Genomic DNA, 19,362 nt, shown 5'->3' on the forward strand with positions numbered 1-19,362 from the left:
AGCGAGCGCGATCCATCCCGCTTGCTGCCTTGGCTTCCTCTTTAGCCTTGCGCAGCCTCTCCCGGCTGGAGAGGCTGCGCGCGGCTATGGCAATTCCCCCACCTCCCACAAAAGCCCACAGGAGCCGCGCACCCTTTAAGGAGCATGCGGCTCCTGCGGGCTTTTCTACGAGGAGGGAGAAGGGACTGTCTGGCCGCGTCAGTCCCTTCTCCCTCCTGGGGAAAAGCTCTTGGTGGCTTTTCCATCCTGCCTCCCCCCTGCATTCGCTCCATAAAACACACACACATTTCCCCTCACTTTTTAGAATGGAAAAAGTGTGTCATATGGAGCGAAAAATATGGTATATATTTTTTAATTGTAAATGACTTCGGAACAGGGCCTTCTTGGTAGTGGCGCCTGCCCTGTGGAACGCCCTTCCAGCAGATGTCAAAGCGATAAACAACTACCTGACATTCAGAAGACATCTTGAGGCAGCCCTGTTCAGGGAAGTTTTTAACGTGTGATATTTTACTGTATTTTTGGTTTTTATGGAAGCCGCCCAGAGTGGCTGGGGAGGCCCAGCCAGATGGGCGGGGTATAAATAATAAATTATTATTATTATTATTATTTTATGCTGGGAAGCGATTAACAGGAAGTTAGGAAAGGTTGCAGAAACCAGCGCAATTTAGCGTTTCCTCTTTTTTTTTGGTAGAGCCCCGCTGGCAAGGTGGGAGGCTGTGGCTGTAAATAAGACTAGCTAACATCCCAGGTGGGAGAACTCTCCTAAGGACAGTGAGGGAGAGTGGTCATAGCAGGGCCTTACCAGTGATTCACCGGCTTTCCTTCCTCCCCAGATTGCGACCTGCACCAGCAAAAATGCCAACCCGGTGCCAACCATCAGCTGGTACAAAGATGGCCGCTCTCTGAATGCCTCCACAGAACGCAATAAGGGTAAGGAAGCTGTTTTTCTGCTGTTGTCTTTCCTTCGAGGACATGAGCTGTCTGAGAAAACATAGCTCTAGGTACATCTCCGACTGCCACTGCCATTTCCAGTCTTACGTGCCTGACTCCCACTGAGCATCTTACGCCATCCTGAAGCTAATTTGGAATAAATGTATAGACAAACAGTTGCTCTCTCTCATCCTTTCCTCAGGTTGCAAGAGTTCTGTCTGTTGTTTAAATTTATTTCCCCCCTCAAAATAGGCCTGCATCACTCAAAATAGGCCTCTATTCCTGCAGAACCTTAAAACCACCCATTGAAACAAAACCACCACACAGCTGAAAACCATATAGCTGCTAAATCCTTAAACTGCACGAAAGTTGCCATTTTATATACCGTGGTACCTCGGTTTTTTTAGGGACGCGGGTGGCGCTGTGGGTTAAACCGCAGAGCCTAGGACTTGCCGATCAGAAGGTCAGTGATTCGAATCCTCACGACGGGGTGAGCTCCCGTTGCTCGGTCCCTGCTCCTGCCAACCTAGCAGTTCGAAAGCACGTCAAAGTGCAAGTAGATAAATAGGTACCGCTCCGGCAGGAAGGTAAACGGCGTTTCCGTGCGCTGCTCTGGTTCGCCAGAAGCGGCTTAGTCATGCTGGCCACATGACCTGGAAGCTGTACGCTGGTTCCCTCGGCCAATAAAGCGAGATGAGCGCCGCAACCCCAGAGTCGGCCACGACTGGACCTAATGGTCAGGGGTCCCTTTACCCTTTACTTTACCTTGGTTTTTGAATATCTCCGTTGACAAACATTTCAGTTTTTGAACACGCCTCAGAAGTCGAACGTGCCACGTGGCTTCCCCTGAGTGCAAGATTCTGAGGCCTAGCTACTGGCTATTGAGTTTTCGGTTTTCAGAACTCGAACGGTCTTCCGGAATGGATTACGTTCAAAAACCGTGGTACCACCATATTTCTTTCAAATCACCGAAATGGTGCGTTGGAAAATATCCTTGTGCTGCCCCGTTTCCAGAGTTCTCGCCTTCCCAGGTGCCCCTCAGCCAACTGGCCTCACTCTCTGCATCACCTGTATCCCTGTGCTCCTCCCCAGAGCTGTATGTCGTGTCACGGACAGTGAAAGAGGCGTCAGGGCTGCTCTCCGTCTCCAGCACACTGTACCTGCGGGTGAACAAATCTGACAAGGACTCCAACTTCCTGTGCCACGTCAGCTACGCAATGCCGCACGGAAAAGTCGGCATCGCAGAGTCGGACCCCTTCCAGCTCACGTTGCACTGTAAGTTACGTGGAAATGTTGGGAGCGCCTGTGGAGCATTCATCCTGTATGGTTTCATGTGTGGTGGCCTTCAGTAAGCATTTCCCGTGTGACTGTGTCAATGTTATCATTAGTGTTTTATTAATTCTCTTCCAAACCACCGTTCTGAGGCCATTTACACATGTTTGTGCCCCTGCCCAAGTTTTAAGATCTCCTTTGGAGGCCTGCCTTTGATCCTCAGCGAAGGCCCAGTGGATGGGTACAGGGCCTTTTTGGTGGTGGCCCGCAGACTGCAAAATGCCCTCCAGCAGCAGCTTTCCTCTTTGACCTGCTTTTAGAGGTACAGCCAGAAGGGGTCGGTGCCACCTGAGGGACAGCTCATTCGGGAGAACATGGGACTCTGAAGCTCAGGGTTATGGGTTCGAGCCCCACGTTGGGTGAAAGATGCTGGAGGGTGGGCTAGAGACGACTCTTGTGGTCCCTTCTAATTCTGTGCTTCTACGAAGACACCTGCTTTTTGGTTTTGCTTTTAAAATTATATTTGTTGCAAGCTGCTCCGAGGTTCCTAGTCAGGTAGAAGGTACAAGATTACAAATATCGTTCAGAATAAATCTGTTCTGGCAGGCTTTTAATTTGCTTTAATCCTGGCTGAGGGCTTTGATGTATGACCTTAATGCTCCTGCTTCTAGGATCTTGCCGCGCATTGGTTCTAATTTTATTGTATCGTGGTCAGGCGTAGCTAGGTACTTAAAGGAATTGGTGCACGGTCCCATGGCTCAAATTCTTCCAGCCTCACAGGGTCGTTATGGGAATTAAAGGAGGAGGAGGAGAACCATAGAAACTACCTTGATCTCCTTGGAGAAAAAGGTGGGGTTATAAATGCAAGAAATAAGCAAATAAATACTGTGCAGCAGGCTTACAAGATCTTTGGAATGTGCAGGAGAAACTCAGAGATCTACGATTAATAGTAGTAGTAATAATAATAATAATAATAATACATAAATAAATAGTCATGTGGTTTCAGTGTGACCCTCTTTCCTCAGACTTCACAGAAAACGTGCAGTTTTCTGTAGATTCCCCAGAGGTCATCAAGGAAGGGGATGATATCGAGTTGCAATGCCAGGCAGACGGCTACCCCCCACCGGAGTACGTCTTTTACAAAATAAAGGTACCGTTGACCATGACGCATTATCCATGCCCAACCTGTTCCTTCCTGGGGGGAGACAGTGGGGGAGGGGTTTGAGACGATCTGCGTGTTTTGGTTTTATTTGCTGATATGAGTTGGAAATGAGGGACGCAGTGGGTGGCGCTGTGGGTTAAACCACAGAGCCTAGGACTTGCCAATCAGAAGGTCGGCGGTTCGAATCTCTGACGGGGTGAGCTCCCGTTGCTCGGTCCCTGCTCCTGCTCACCTAGCAGTCTGAAAGCATGTCAAAGTGCAAGTAGATAAATAGGTACCACTCTGGCGGGAAGGTAAACGGCGTTTCCATGCGCTGCTCTGGTTTGCCAGAAGCGGCTTAGTCATGCTGGCCACATGAGCTGTACGTTGGCTTCCTCAGCCAATAAAGCGAGATGAGCGCCGCAACCCCAGAGTCGGCCACGACTGGACCTAATGGTCAGGGGTCCCTTTACCTTTACCTTTATGAGTTGGAAAACAAGGACATCCTTTCTGACAGCAGTGGGCATGAAGTCACTTCTCCAGGCCTCAGGCTGGGTGGTGGTTGCCATTGCTGTTTCGCTCCAGACAAAACAGGCCTCCTGACCTTTTTTTGGGGGGCCTCCCCTTTTTGCCTCCCTTGCAAATCCAGAGTGAAGACACACAGGTAGACCTGGGGTCCCGCGCCAACGGAATCCTGAGCCTTCCGCATGTGACCAAGGCAGACGGCGGGACATACCGGTGTCAGGTGCTGGACTTTGACAGCCCCAGTACCGTAGAGCTGGAGAAGGAGGTGACCATCTCTGTCAACTGTGAGTGCCCCGTGGACTGCTGGGGGAGGGGCAACAGGGCATCATGCTCGGAGACAGGTTGGTGGGGGACGACGGCAGTGAAACCTGTTGGCAAAGTCACTTCCATAGCACAGAGTCCAGAGAGAAAAGTAATCCGGACAACACCTTAGAGAAGAAGCAAAAATGGTGTAGGATTTGAGGAGAATGTACATAGCAGGGAGATGCACAACCAAACATACAGAGGAGAAACTTCCTCCAAACTACACAGCCAACCAGAGCACTCACTGCTTCACGGAAGATCTTGCCAATCTGTCTGGTTGCCAAGCAACACCTCCACATACGCACACACCCTTCTTGGGTAGTTGACTATCACTGAGAACAGAATTAACCCCTTAAGTTACAAATTGAATGATCCCTGCTGTTGCACCTCCAGCAAAACCCTGAGTATTGTCAGCCTCTCACTCTTTGTCTCTCTCTCTCTCTCCCTCCCTCCCCTTCTCCCTGTTCCCACTTTAGATCTGGACCCCCTGGTTCTGAACCCAAACAAGACGGTGATGGCAAGATTGGGCGAAAACATTGAGCTGACATGCTCTGGTACTGGCTCCCAGATGCCCACCTTGCTATGGAAGAAGGTGGGTGGAGGCGCCACACGCTTACGAAATAACGCAGGAGCAGTGGCGTAGCGTGGGGAGTGCAGGGGGGGCCCGGCCGCACCGGGCGCAACATCTGGGGGTTAGGGTTAGGGGGCGCAAATCCACAGGTTAGGGGGCGCAAATCCACGGGTTTGGGGGTGCAAATTACTTGCCTTGCCCCGGGTGCTGACAACCCACGCTATGCCACTGTGCAGGAGCTACGATCTAGCTCAGCATCGCTATTTGTTGCGATTCAGCACTAAACATCAGGTTTTCCTGGGGGAAAGTGGGGGAACGAACAGAAGTTTGACTGATGTCCTTGCTCTCTTGCAAAGCACAAACTCCGCAGGTGCCCTGGGCGGGTTGTGATGGTTTCCACACTTCTCTCCCTATTATCTTCATTCCTCTAGCAGCTTAACTCAGACCTTATCTCGTCTCGCAGAACTGTGTCTTTAAATTTGCAACTTGCAAGGCTGAAACGTCGAAAGGCGCAGCTAGCAGAACAAAGCCTAAAGCTGCAGACTCAAAGGAATCCTGCGGTTCTCTTGCCCAGCTTCCCATTGTTGCAAATGGAGCTTGTGCAAGAGAATCACCCTGTTGGGTTGCAGACTGTCCTGCTGGTCATAAGGGTGGAAATGGTAGGCAGTCAGAAGTGATGAATCTCCAAATACCAGAGTCTTTTCAGGTTGTCAGACCTGTTGCGACAACACTGAGGGATAGAAACTTGCATTTTAAGCGTAAGAATGGAGAGGCTTGGAAAATGCATCTGGCGGTGGGTGGTGAGTCTAGGAGCAATCTCTCCCCCTGGTTTGTTTTTAATTGTACTTCGCCTTGTAGTTATTTATTTCATAAAATTTATATACCGCCTGATTGTGGAAAAAGCCTCAAAGCGGTTTACCAAAAAAAAGCTAAAGCAATAACATTATCACTAAAAGATTTGCAACCGCAATTTAAAACATACAGAAAGTTTAAACCGCAGTAGAGTAGAATGAAACAAATCAAAACTCCTACAAACTTTCTGGGTAGGCTTGTCTAATATGAATGTCTTCCGAAAATCCTGTCCATTCTCAAAGGCTGACCCCACTTTCAGAAGTAATGATGATGGTTTAAGGTCATTTACGTCTGGCCTTTTTCCCAAGTTGGGGTTCAAGGTATGGCTTACAGCGTTTAAAAAGGACAAGGCAACAAACTAGCTAGAAACAGTCATTAAAATGCATCAGAAGACATTGAGGACCAGCAGTTCAGATCCACTTTGCCTGGGCAGTAGCTGAGTGAGCAGATCCCGTCTTCTGCTCTGAGCCGGAAGGTCTCCGGCTGCCAGATGACAAAGAGGGAGCTGGACTAGCCTCTCTTGGGAGGGAATTGCACCATTCAGATGCAGTCTCTTGTTTTTCCTCCCCCATCCCCCTGCAGGGAAAGACCAAGGTGGGAGACGGCGAGACGTTGCCCCTGAGTTCACTCAGCTACCACATGGCCGGCGGGTACACCTGCGAAGCCTCTGTGCCCAGCATACCTGGGCTGCAGCGGACCCAGACGGTGGAAGTCGTGGTGGAAGGTAGGCTGCTTGGGGGGCGGCGGAAGCTAAGAAAAGAATTGCCCTGCAGAATCAGGCTGATAGCCCATAATACTCCAGCATTCTTTTCTCACAGTGGAGACAACCTGAAGCCCAAGGGAAGCCTCGGAACAGGACATTTTATTTATCTGTCGTGATACATTCCTTCAAGTTGTTGTTGTTGTTGTTATTATGATTAATTAAATAAATTTGTAAACCGACCTTCATCCATAGGGCTCAGGGCAGTTCACAACATAAAAATACAAGACAAAAGCACAAAATACAGAATAAAAACAACAAAGGACGCCCCCCCCCACCAATAACCTCCACCCCCTCTCACAAACACGTTTAAAAGGGCGTCAGACGTTAATTAGCCGAAGGCCTGGTTGGAGAGCGACATTTTTGCCTGGCGCCTAAAGGTGTATAATGAAGGAGCCGGGCGGGCCTCCCGGGCAAGTGCATGACACAAACCGGGAGCCACCACAGAAAAGGCCCGTTGTCATCTTGCCACCCTCCAGACCTCTTGTGGAGGAGACAAATGAGGAAGGGCCTCAGAGGAAGGTCACAGGGTCCAGGGCAGTTCATGATGACAATTTGCAGATGACACCAAACTGGGAGGAGTGGCTAACACCCCAGAGGACAGGATCACACTTCAAAACGACCTTGACAGATTAGAGAACTGGGCCAAAACAAACAAGATGAATTTTAACAGGGAGAAATGTAAAGTATTGCACTTGGGCAAAAAAAAATGAGAGGCACAAATACAAGATGGGTGACACCTGGCTTGAGAGCAGTACATGTGAAAAGGATCTAGGAGTCTTGGTTGACCACAAACTTGACATGAGCCAACAGTGTGACGCGGCAGCTAAAAAAGCCAATGCAATTCTGGGCTGCATCAATAGGAGTATAGCATCTAGATCAAGGGAAGTAATAGTGCCACTGTATTCTGCTCTGGTCAGACCACACCTGGAGTACTGTGTCCAGTTCTGGGCACCACAGTTCAAGAAGGACACTGACAAACTGGAACGTGTCCAGAGGAGGGCAACCAAAATGGTCAAAGGCCTGGAAACGATGCCTTATGAGGAACGGCTAAGGGAGCTGGGCATGTTTAGCCTGGAGAAGAGGAGGTTAAGGGGTGATATGATAGCCATGTTCAAATATATAAAAGGACGTCACATAGAGGAGGGAGAAAGGTTGTTTTCTGCTGCTCCAGAGAAGCGGACACGGAGCAATGGATCCAAACTACAAGAAAGAAGATTCCACCTAAACATTAGGAAGAACTTCCTGACAGTAAGAGCTGTTTGACAGTGGAATTTGCTGCCAAGGAGTGTGGTGGAGTCTCCTCCTTTGGAGGTCTTTAAGCAGAGGCTTGACAACCATATGTCAGGAGTGCTCTGATGGTGTTTCCTGCTTGGCAGGGGGTTGGACTCGATGGCCCTTGTGGTCTCTTCCAACTCTAGGATTCTATGTGGAAAGAGGCAGTCCTGGAGGTACTGCGGTCCTGAGCCTCTCAAGGTGGCATGCATGGTTCCCCCCCACAATAAACCTGTGAGCTGGGTTTTTCCTGAGAGTCAGAGATGGACCCAAGGCCACACAGTGAACATGAATCCTTTTCTCCCAGTTTCTCTTCCAACTCTCATCCGTTGCCCTTTTAAATGTGTTGTGGGAGAGGGGGGATTATTTGGTTTGTTGTTGTTCATATTTTTACTATGTGCTTTGTGGATTTATGTTGTAATGTTACGTCGTCAACTGCCCTGAGACCTGCAGATGAAGGGCGGCATGCAAATTTAATAAGCATTAAAAATATCAAACACCGCAACACGTACTGCATGAGTGACACAGAATTCCAGGCACTGGCATTCGGGCGCTGGTTGACGTCTTGGGATAGGCTTGGGCCTACGCCTGTCTCTCAGGCCAGCCTCCCTCAGAGGGTTGTCGTGGCGATAAAAATGGGAGAAAAGGCCAAGTTTAAGCAAATCTTGCACACAAATCTCACACATGATTCTGTGAAAGGGGGACGGGGGACAACGTTTGCTGCTGGGATTACTCTCCTTTCTTCCTTCCTTCCCTTGCAACTTTCTAGTCCCTAAGACTATGAAGACCAGCTTGAAGGTGTATAGGCCATATTAGAAGCTGACTAGAATACATACCGTATTTTTCGCCCCATAGGACGCACCTAATTTTTTTTGGGGGGGGGAATAAAGAAAAAAAAATTCCCCTCCCCAGGCACGGGGCAGGCGTGGGGGAAGCCCGAGCTTCCCCCGACCCCAGCCCCCAGAACAACCTGCTATCTGCAAGCCTAGGGAGCCGCGCCGGTCTCCCCAGGCTTGCGGAGAGGTGCGCGAAGCAGGCTTCGGAATGCATGCAGCTCTGCGCTACCCTCTGGAGCCCCGCGTGGCTTCGCGCCAGGATCCAGAGGGTGGCGCAGAGCTGCAAGAAGCCCTGGAGCGCAGGCAGCTCCACGCCACCCTCCGGAGCCCCGTGCAGCTTCGCGCCGGGATGGGGGGGTGGCGCGGATTTGCAGGAAGCCCTGGAGCGCAGGCAGCTCTGCGCCACCCTCCGGAGCCCCGCGCGGCTTCGCGCCGGGATCGGAAGGGTGGCGCAGAGCTGCAAGAAGACCTGGAGCCCAGGCAGCTCTGCGCCACCCTACAGAGCCCTGCGTGGCTTTGCGCCAGGATCCGGAGGGTAGCGCAGAGCTGCAGGAAGCCCGGGAAATCCTGCATTCGCCCCATAGGACGCACACACATTTCCCCTTCATTTTTGGAGGGGAAACAGTGTGTCCTATAGGGCGAAAAATACGGTAGATGGATATAATTCATTCAGTTAGTCACGGAGAGAGGCTGGTTAGCATTTTCTGTGCATGTTGCAGAATCCATCCTTTTCCTCGGCCCAGAACTTAAAAGCCTTTTGGGGGCAGGGTTCATGTGCCCCCTCCTGGTTGTCATGTCCTGACTTCCTCCTCCTTCCCGAAAACAGGAACCCCGCAAGTGGAGCAGCCCCAGTCCACACGCCATTACCAGAGCCTGGGCCAGAAACTGACCTTCACCTGCTCTGCTTTCGGCTACCCTGAGCCGGAGATCAAGTGGAGCGTCACTGGGGAAGAGGTGAGTCCAGCGGCGAAGAGGGGACCGGCTGGTGAGGATTGTGGAGCAATTGTAGCACCCTACAGGGGCGCTGGGGACATGGGTGGCACTGTGGGTTAAACCACAGAGCCTAGGACTGGCCAATCAGAAGGTCGGCGGTTCGAATCCCCGCAGCGGGGTGAGCTCCCGTTGCTCGGTTCCTGCTCCTGCCAACCTAGCAGTTCGAAAGCACGTCAAAGTGCAAGTAGATAAATAGGTACCACTCCGGCAGGAAGGTAAACGGCGTTTCCGTGCGCTGCTCTGGTTCGCCGGAAGCAGCTTAGTCCTGCTGGCCACATGACCCAGAAGCTGTACGCCGGCTCCCACGGCCAATAAAGCGAGATGAGCGACGCAACCCCAGAGTCAGTCACGGTTGGACCTAACGGTCAGGGGTCCCTTTACAGGGGCGCTGGACCTTCCCCTTCACCCTCCTCTGGGCCTGAGGGCGCAGAGGTTTGCAGAGTGTGTTCCTGCTGGATTTCTTGGGAGCTGGTCGGGTCTTTCTCAAATGAGGCCTGTGGTGGCAGATCAGCTTCCCTGAATACGTCAGCACAAGGGAGGGTGTGTGTGTGTGTGTGTGTGTGTGTGTGTGTGTGTGTGTGTGTGTGTATGTGTGTGTGTGTTGGGTCTCTTCTTTTGAGTCTGGGGAGCAGACGATTTGCTACCTTAGGCCAGAGGGCTTTGTTCCCACGTGGCCGGCAGCGCAGCGTGCAGCTCACCCCACAGATCACAAGGAGACCTGACAGGCCTGCTTGGGTGCCCCCCTATTCAGCACCTGTGCCCCAAAACGAACCCAGATAATCCCCTGCAACGTCCTGGAGCTGAAAAGCAGGCTTGCAAGGGGTTCATTAGTGGGCGAGTCAGCGTCCGCAGGATTCCCTGCCGGAAGATGGTTCGCAAACCACTGTTTTTAGGGGTCCTTCTCTCCCCCACACCCTTGCCTGCTGATACCCAGCTGCTCTCAAGCTGTCAGGCTGGGGGAAGCGGACTCCCTGGGTGGCCTCTTTGTGCGCCGAGATGAACAGAGGGAGTGGGCAGGGGCTGTGAGAAGAAGCCCAAGGTCACGCGTAGACACAGAAGAGCTGTCTCTGCCGTGACTTTGCCCCAGTCCGCCCCCTCACCACCAACACGCAAGGCACACTGGGAATTGTAGTCCACAGGACAGAGCTGAGAATCCTCCCTTCGTTCTGTGAGGATTTCCATCTGTCCATCTGACTGGGTTGCCCCAGCCTATACAAAAACATAATGAAACATTAAACGTTAAAAACTCCCCTATACAGTCATACCACAGGTTATGTCCGCTTCATGTTACGTTCTTTCAGGTTACGTCCCGCGGTGACCCAGAAGTACCAGAAAGGGTTACTTCCGGTTTTGCCACATGCGCAGACGCGCAAAATGACGTCACATGCATGCGCAGAAGCGGCGAATCGCAACATGCGCAGATGCGCCGCTGCGGGTTACGCTCTTTTCATGTTGCGAACGGGCCTCCAGAACGGACCCCGTTCGCAACCAGAGGTACCACTGTACAGGGCTGCCTTCAGATGTCTTCCATAGCTTGTATAGTTACTTATCTTATAGTTATGCAGGTTTTGGGACACATATTGGCCAAAGTAAGCTGTAGTTCTGCCCTTGGGCATCCTTGGAACAAGCTTGCGAGGGAGGTTGGTATTTGTAAAGAGGTCGGGTCTGGCATTGCACACGTCAACCTGGTTCTCAGCTCAGTCTCTTGACCCCTACTGTGCAGCAGCATTCTTGACTGCTTTCGTTGTAGCTCCTGCATGGAGTTGGGCCTCTGGCATCCCAACCCACCTGTCCAGGTAGAAACAAAGGTGAATCAGGTGCGAGGCAGAGAGCTGGGGATGGAGAGAGACTCCGTCCCATGCGAAATGCTGCCATTCTTGGTTTCTCTCTTCCCAGCCGTCTGCGAGGACCTTTGGCAACAGAGTCGTCAGCGAATTGTCGGTGGAGGTGACCCCTGAACTGGCCCAGAACGGGGTCACGTGCTGGGCAGAGAACGAGCACGGCAAGGCCGAACAGACGTTCCTGTTACAGATGGGTGAGTGTCCACAAAGGGAAGTGCAGGACCTTTCACCCTTTTGCTGCAGACGCCTCTGCTCATCTTTGTTCGCAGATGACTTGTAGTAAATAGTCCAAGCAGCAGCATAAACCAGGATCCGAATTAAGCAGAATGTTCACTGCACAATTGCAACTTAACCTGCGTGGTTTTTAAAATTTAAGTGGCAGCGGTAATGGTTGGGGGAAGAGCAGGATTGCCTCCCCGAATGCTCACCACAGCCTTCTCCTCACTCCAAACTGCTGTTGTTGTTGTTTAGTCGTTTAGTCGTGTCCGACTCTTCGTGACCCCCTGGACCAGAGCACGCCAGGCACTCCTGTCTTCCACTGCCTCCTGCAGTTTGGTCAAACTCATGCTGGTAGCTTCGAGAACACTGTCCCACCATCTCGTCCTCTACCATCCCCTTCTCCTTGTGCCCTCCATCTTTCCCAACATCAGGGTCTTTTCCAGGGAGTCTTCTCTTCTCATGAGGTGGACAAAGTCTTGGAGCCTCAGCTTCAGGATCTGTCCTTCCAGTGAGCACTCAGGGCTGATTTCCTTAAGAGAATGGAGAGGTTTGATCTTCTTGCAGTCCATGGGACTCTCAAGAGTCTCCTCCAGCACCAGAATTCAAAAGCGTCAATTCTTCGGCGATCAGCCTTCTTTATGGTCCAGCTCTCTCTTCCATACATCACTACTGGGAAGGCCATAGCTTTAACTATACAGACTTTTGTTGGCAAGGTGATGTCTCTGCTTTTTAAGATGCTGTCTAGGTTTGTCCTCCAAACTGCTACCTACCCAGAAATCACAGGATTGTAGAAGGGACCCCAATGCAGGAGTCTCAACTAAAGAATCCATGATCAAAGCCTTCTCCCTCCCACATGCTGCTGTCCCAGTCCTGACAGCCGCTACTGACGTCTTTAAAAGCCGGGCATGTTAAATTGCAGTCGTGCAATTAATTACATGCTTAGTTTGGCTCTGGCTTACATTGGTTCTGGGGATGGCCAAACCCTTCAGATGAGTGGAGATTTTTGGTCCAGGTGTGGCGCTTAGTCATTTGCAGCGCTCAGGCTGCTTTCTTTCCCCCGGGGCTGGGCAGGTGTAGACAGGTTGGCAGGGAAAGGGAGCACATGGCAGTGGTTAGACAACCACAGACATCGGTTGAGGCCACTGCAAGGGGCGTTTCCACCCCCTTTCAGTAGGTCTGCCTCTCATTCTAATTTCCTGGCGTTAAAGCTGTTGACAAATTCTTAATCTTTGCATTTAAACCAGTTGTGGGGAACCTGGTGTGTGACGATGGGCCTCTCTGTGAAGGCATGCTCTCGTCATGCCTTGCTCCAGGATCAGGAAGGGGTTTGCACTGAACCTGCTGCTAAAACTGAGACTTCCCTCTCCGTATTAGCCGGGAGTTCAATGTGCACACCTCCCCGATTCTTGAGGAAGCTGCGCTCCCAATGCCCAATCGCCAGTTTAAAAATCGAAGCCGTCAAGTGCACAGCCTTGTGGGTAAACTGGTCCCAAGCTGATATGTGGGATAATCTTGTGAAGAGGGGTGTTGCAATTTCTGTGCAGGTTCCCTATCTTTTTGGGGGGGGGCGCGTTTGTGCACAGGGGTTGTGGACGTTAGGGTCTGACTTGACTCCTAGACAAACCAATCTAGCACTCTCCAACATTTTGGACTACAAATCCCATCAGGCCCCTAGTCCAAGACCATCTGGGGGGGGGGGCACCGGGTTGGGAAATGACCCAAGGAGCCTTTTCCATGGCTGCGTGAACTCTGCACAAAGTCACGACCCAAAAATGTGCGCTTAGAAAGGCTCAGTTCTGCCACAAACTTCTTGCAAGGTGTGTGTTTACTTCTGCGAAAACATGCATCGGTCCTTCCTCTGCTAGGCCTTGGATGGGGCAATATGCCTCATTCCTGGAGCAACAGAAATCGTACTCAGCTTCCTCCTCCTCCCCCAGCATCGAAGATTTCGCCATACGTTGCCTGTATTCTTTCAACAGCCATCTCTCCTCCCCCCACCCCCACCTTCCCAAAAAAGGAACAAAACAAAGGTGCTTGTTTTTATTTAACTGTCTGACAAGCCCCTTGGAACGGAAAAAAACGTACAAAGCCGTTTCACAACGACGCTGGGGCACTGCAGAAAAGGAGAGCCTCTGTCTTGAAAACCAAGCACTAGTGGGCCGTGCAGTTACAGAATCGTAGAGTTGGGACCCCGAGGGTCATCCAGTCCAACCCTCTGCAAGGCAAGAATCTCAGCTAAAGTATCCATGACAGATGGCCGTCCAAACTCTGCTTAGAAACCACCAAGGAAGGAGAGTCCACCAGCTCCCGAGGGAGCCCGTTCCACTGCCGAACAGCTCCTACCGTCAGGAAGTTCTTCCTGATGTTTAGTTGGAATCTCCTTCCTTGTAACTTGAAGCCATGGGTTCGAGTCTTACCCTCTAGAGAAGGAGAAAACAAGCTTGCTCCGTCCTCCATGAGATAGTCCACTGAGATATTTGAAGATGGCTATCTCCTCTCAGCCTCCTCTTTCCCAGGCTAAACATGCCCAGCTCCTTCAACCATTCCTCACCAGGCTTCATTTCCAGACCCTTTTTTTTAAAAAATGTTTTTTTTTATTAACAATTTCAACATATCAAAACATATCATATTCATTATTTTCCCCCCTTCCCCCCCACTTCCCCATCGAACCCTGCCCCCCCGAGACTTCCCTCAGCTCCTCTCTCTGATTTCTCAACACATCTTATTCTCTGCATACTCTGCATAAAATTGTATAAATCCTTATATTATCTGTCTACTATGTTAACAATCAAGACATCTGTGTATGTTTATTCAAAACCTGCCAAGGAGTCCAATTCATTTTGTTGTCTTTTGAAGTAATTTGTATAAAGTTCGCATTCTTCTTTGAAGTCACAGTTGTCCTTAACTCGCAGTTTGCATGTCAGTTTAGCCAGTTCTGCATAGTTCATCAATTTCTCTTGCCACTGCTCTTTTTTCGGGGTTTACTCCTTTTTCCATCTTTGTGCTATCAAGATTCTAGGCCTGGTTTCCAGGCCCTTGATCATCGTGGTCACTCTCCTCTGCACACCTTCCAGCTTGTCAATATCCTCCTTAAATTGTGGTGCCCAGAACCGGATGTGGGAGTCTTTTGGTCCTCTGAATGATGAAAGGGTTAAGGGGAAGTAGGGATTTGGGTGCAGGCTGAGCGACTGCAGACCGCAGCAAGAATTCTTTTTTTTTATCAATAAAATATTTATTGAAGTTTAGACATTGCAAAAAAATAAAAAACAATAATAAAAAAGATATGAGCAATAAACAATTACAAAGCCTCAAAAACAAAAATAAATACAGTAGTACAAAACATCAACAATACAAAAAGAAAAAGAAAAGAAAGCAAATGCATTTTAAAAAAAGGAAAAACCCAAAAGAGAACAAACAAACATACAAAAGAACCACATATTTTCATATCCTTATCTTTCATTTGCTTATTTCCTCGACTTCCTCACACCTCCTTTTTTGTATTCTAGTTCAATTAAATATTCCAGCAAGTCCTTTCCCTCTTTCACAAATTTAGTTCCATGATTTAGCTTAACGCATTTTTAGATTTAAATTTACATCTTTACCCAATATCAATCTATTCATACTTGATTCTTTATAATATTTCTACTAAAGTCATATAGCTTCTTTCCAGCATCTTTCTAACATTCATTAATTTTAGAATATTTCTGCAAATAAGCTTTAATTTTTTTCCAATCTTCTTCCACCGACTCTTCTCCCTGGTCTCGGATTCTGCCAGTCATTTCCGCCAATTCCATATAATCCATCAGCTTCATCTGCCATTCTTCCCTGGTAGGTTGGTCTTGTGTCTTCCAGTGCTTTGCGATGAGCATTCTTGCTGCTGTTGTAGCATACATGAAAAAACTCTGTCCTTCTTTGGCACCAATTGGCCCACCATGCCCAGGAGAAAGGCCTCTGGTTTCTTTAAGAAGGTATATTTAAATACCCTTTTCATTTCATTATAGATCATCTCCCAGAAAGCCTTAATCCTTGGGCACGTCCACCAAAGGTGAAAGAAAGTGCCTTCAGTTTCATTGCATTTCCAACATTTATTATCGGGCAAATGATAGATTTTTGCAAGCTTGACTGGTGTTATGTACCACCTGTATATCATTTTCATAATATTCTCTCTTAAGGCCGTGAATTTCATACCTGTGGTCCATAACTGTTCCCAGTCAGCCATCATAATGTTATGTCCAACATCCTGTGCCCATTTAATCATAGCAGATTTTACCATTTCATCCTGAGTACAAACCGCAGGAAGAATTCGCCCTGTACCTTTGCTAACGTACCTGTCTCTCTTTCCAAGCAGTTGCGCCGACAACATCTGCCTCTCCTGTGCCAGCAGGTAAGTCCCTCTTTGCCTCCCTCCTTCTCCATTCTCTTCCCGCCCCGCTTCCCCAGACTCTGCACTGCTCTTACAGTGGGTGGGCAGGGTGGGCAGTGACAGCACAGCTTAGCTGGGTGGGCTTTCTGACAGCTCAGGAGGCTAACTGCTTTTTCCTTCTCATGCATGCTGCCTCAGGGAACCCCGAACTCCGGACAGGTGGGTGTTTGAGGATGAGAAGGCAGGCCATATGGAAAGGGTAGTAGAGACAGGGCCTTTTTGGTGGCAGCTCCCTGTATGCGGAACTCCCTGCCCCAAGAAATCGGGTTGCCTTCTTCTTTATTTGCATTCAGCCAAATAAAGGAAACAGCCTTAAAAATAATAATAGTTCCCTTTGAACAAGCTTTCGAGTCTGTTGCTGCTTAACGGTATCAATTGTCTATGCTGGTCTCTGCGGTTGTCGCTTTTTCGCTGCCGTTTTTAAGCTCGATAATTTATGTCTTAACAGTTGGGTCCCTTTGGCTTTCCTTCTTGCTTTGATATTCACAAGTCTCTTTGAGCAACTGCTCCGTGAAGGGGAAATAGTGGAGTATAATCCTTTTGGGGGGGTTGGGGTTGGGGGAGAAGCCTAATAATAATAATAATAATAATAATAATAATAATAGGTATTCTGGGTTTGACTTATTTCCACTTCTCCCTCCCCACGCGAGGGGGAAAACAGGCGAAATAAAAGAGGCAAGCCTTTCATGGAATCTCCTTCCACCGCAGAAAGATCGGAATAGATTAATTTCCCAGATGTTTTTGCTTGCAGGTTTCTTTTGCTTTCAAGTATAATAAGGTCAGGGAAGGTTCATTGTGTGTAATTTCGGAGCTCAGAAATGCCATCCAAGTTTGAAGTAGTACATGATTCACTTACCACAGTTTATTTCTCCCTGAGGTTTTGGGTTTTATTGGTTTTTTAAAAAAAATTCAAGATTTCAATGTGTGTGTGTGTGTGTAAAACACACAACACCACATGAATAGGTGTAGCCTTGTGCTGCTGTTGCCCTGTGGCTGAAACTACACCGTGAAGCGAGTTTTTCCTCAGGTTTGAGTCCCTAGCTGTTGTTGGACTACAACTCCCATCATCCCTACCTAGCAGGGGTCAGGGATGATGGGAGTTGTAGTCCAACAGCAGCTTAAGAACCTGAGTTTGAGAACGCGGCTAGACCTATAGAAACTGCCTTTGGCTCCTCTTCCTCCCGCACTCCAGCCCAAATTCTGAGAATTGTTTTGCTCCACCTCCTTCAGCATAACAGTTCCCCATGGTTCCCTGGGGAAGATCCAGAACAGATAAAAATAAAGGAGCTCTCCACGCAGCACGGAGTTAAACTCTGGAACTCGCTGCCTCAGGAGCCAACCAATTTGGATGGCTTTAAGAGGCAAATTCATGGGGAGGATAAAGGCTACGATTGGCTACTAGCCGCGATGGCTACGCCCTTCCTCCACAGTAAGATTCCTCATCGATCTGCTGCAAAATGTAGTTTTTATGGTGTTTCCCGTTTTAATGTTGTACAACACCCTGATCCATTACAAAATGGCGGTGTTGAAATAAATAAATAAATGAGCAAGATATCTACCAGCAGATCCTGATCAACATTCATTCATTCATTCCCTGACCAAGCTTCTGATCTGCTTTAAATGGCCAGAACACAAAGTACCTGTTGGAATAGTAAGTGAGGAACAATTGATTGTAACCCTCCTGCAATTTCACGAAAAGTCATGGGGTCCTTCAAAATGGCCCTCTTGTTCAGCATTAGTAGTGACCAGAACTACAGATGATCACACGTGTGTGTGTGATTTCATCTAATGAGTACAGTGGTACTTGGGTTAAGTACTTAATTCGTTCCGGAGGTCCGTTCTTAACCTGAAACTGTTCTTAACCTGAAGCACCACTTTAGCTAATGGGGCCTCCCGCTGCCGTGGCTGCACGATTTCTGTTCTCACCCTGAAGCAAAGTTCTTAACCCAAGGTATTATTTCTGGGTTAGCGGAGTCTGTAACCTGAAGCGTATGTAACCTGAGGTACCACTGTATTTAGTTTAAATGGCATTGTTATAATTGTCAGGAATGCGATTTGCTGCTCTCGCTACAAGCTGAACAATATTGTTGTTGATCTTATTCATGATAATATGTATTTCATTTATACGTATTATCACAGTAAATACATCCTTATATAGCAGCAATTTTTTTTAAAAATGTTATCGAACAATACTATTATTGCGGCACGTTTAGCAACAGACGTTTATCTGGTGAACCGCTCTGTGATCTTGCGATGCAGGGCTGCATTTAAATCTAATAAATAATAGCAACCACCACCACAGCGCTTTAAAAGCAACAGCAAAGTCTTTATCTGTAGCAATGAACAAAAATGTGGGTAGAAAAATGGCCCCGCTGTTCAGGCGGTCCTTCCCAATCTTTGCCAGACAGAAGCAGGCTACAGGCAAGGAGGCTGGGGAAGGATCTAATGTCTGCAGGGCCTCAACCTCCCTTCACTTTTTCCGCTTCCTTCTCGCCAACAGTGGACGGGGAACAGAGCCAGGGCGGGAGCACCATCGCCGTGATTGCCGTGTGCGTCTGCGTCTTGCTCCTTCTCCTCATCGTGGGCTTCTTCTACTTCATGCAGCGCCGCGGCCAGCTGCCCTGCGGCGGAGGCGAGAAGAGATCTTTGTGAGTAGTAATAATAATAAATTTTACTTATACCCCACTCTCCCTGGCCAGAGCTGGGCTCAGGGCAGCTGACACCAATAAAATCACAGTAAAAACATAATGGACCAATTTAAAATGCAGCCTCATTTTACAAGATAAATCAAGACCATAAGGGGAGGGAAGACATAAGGGCCATACTGAGTCCAAACCAAAGGCCAGGCGGAACAGCTCTGTCTTGCAGGCCCTGCGGAAAGCTGTCAAGTCCCACAGGGCCCTAGTCTCTTGTGACAGAGCATTTCACCAAGTTGGGGCCAGTACTAAAAAGGCCCTGGCCCTAGTTGAGACCAATCTAACCACCTTGCGACTTGGGACCTCTAAAATGTTGTCATTTGTGGACCTTAAGGTCCTCAGCGGGGCATACCACGTACCATACCGGTAAGGCCTTGTGGGCTGCTCAAACTGCATGTATCCTACAGCCCCTTCCGCCTCTGGAGGGCTCGGCACTAGTAGGGACTAGCCACAAGGCCTTCAATGTCTAGTAGCAGGGCCGGCCCATCCATGGTGACCGGCTCAGGCGGCAGGATCCACAGAGGCAACGACACACCAAGCATTCTGGCCTCCGGAGCTCCTCATCTGCCATTTTTTGTTCCTTAGTTACACGCATGCATTGAGCGGTGTCTGGCAAACCCCTCTGCTGCTCCTTATTTTGTGTGTTGTGTGAAGTGCTGGGGAGGAGGAGGTTAAAGACCTCTGCCATTCTTCCATCATGGCTGATCAGAGGAAGGGGAGAAGGC

General features: G+C 49.3%; 1 protein-coding gene across 2 annotated transcripts in view; it reads left to right on the forward strand.

Annotated features, from left to right (window-relative positions):
* Positions 1-19,362, forward strand: part of BCAM (basal cell adhesion molecule (Lutheran blood group)) — a 65,274-nt gene that overhangs the window by 40,134 nt on the left and 5,778 nt on the right. The window contains exons 5-14 of one of the 2 annotated variants that reach the window (XM_082231122.1): positions 834-930; positions 2,023-2,205; positions 3,228-3,352; positions 3,993-4,152; positions 4,648-4,763; positions 6,177-6,318; positions 9,292-9,419; positions 11,355-11,493; positions 15,864-15,902; positions 18,442-18,589. In XM_082231122.1, the coding sequence (XP_082087248.1) occupies positions 834-930; positions 2,023-2,205; positions 3,228-3,352; positions 3,993-4,152; positions 4,648-4,763; positions 6,177-6,318; positions 9,292-9,419; positions 11,355-11,493; positions 15,864-15,902; positions 18,442-18,589 (1,277 nt within the window). The remainder of the gene's footprint in view (positions 1-833; positions 931-2,022; positions 2,206-3,227; positions 3,353-3,992; positions 4,153-4,647; positions 4,764-6,176; positions 6,319-9,291; positions 9,420-11,354; positions 11,494-15,863; positions 15,903-18,441; positions 18,590-19,362) is intronic. The other variant, XM_082231123.1, reaches the window with a different exon arrangement.

Source organism: Podarcis vaucheri, assembly GCF_965113315.1.
Source record: "Podarcis vaucheri genome assembly, chromosome: 7".
NCBI lineage: Eukaryota > Metazoa > Chordata > Lepidosauria > Squamata > Lacertidae > Podarcis > Podarcis vaucheri.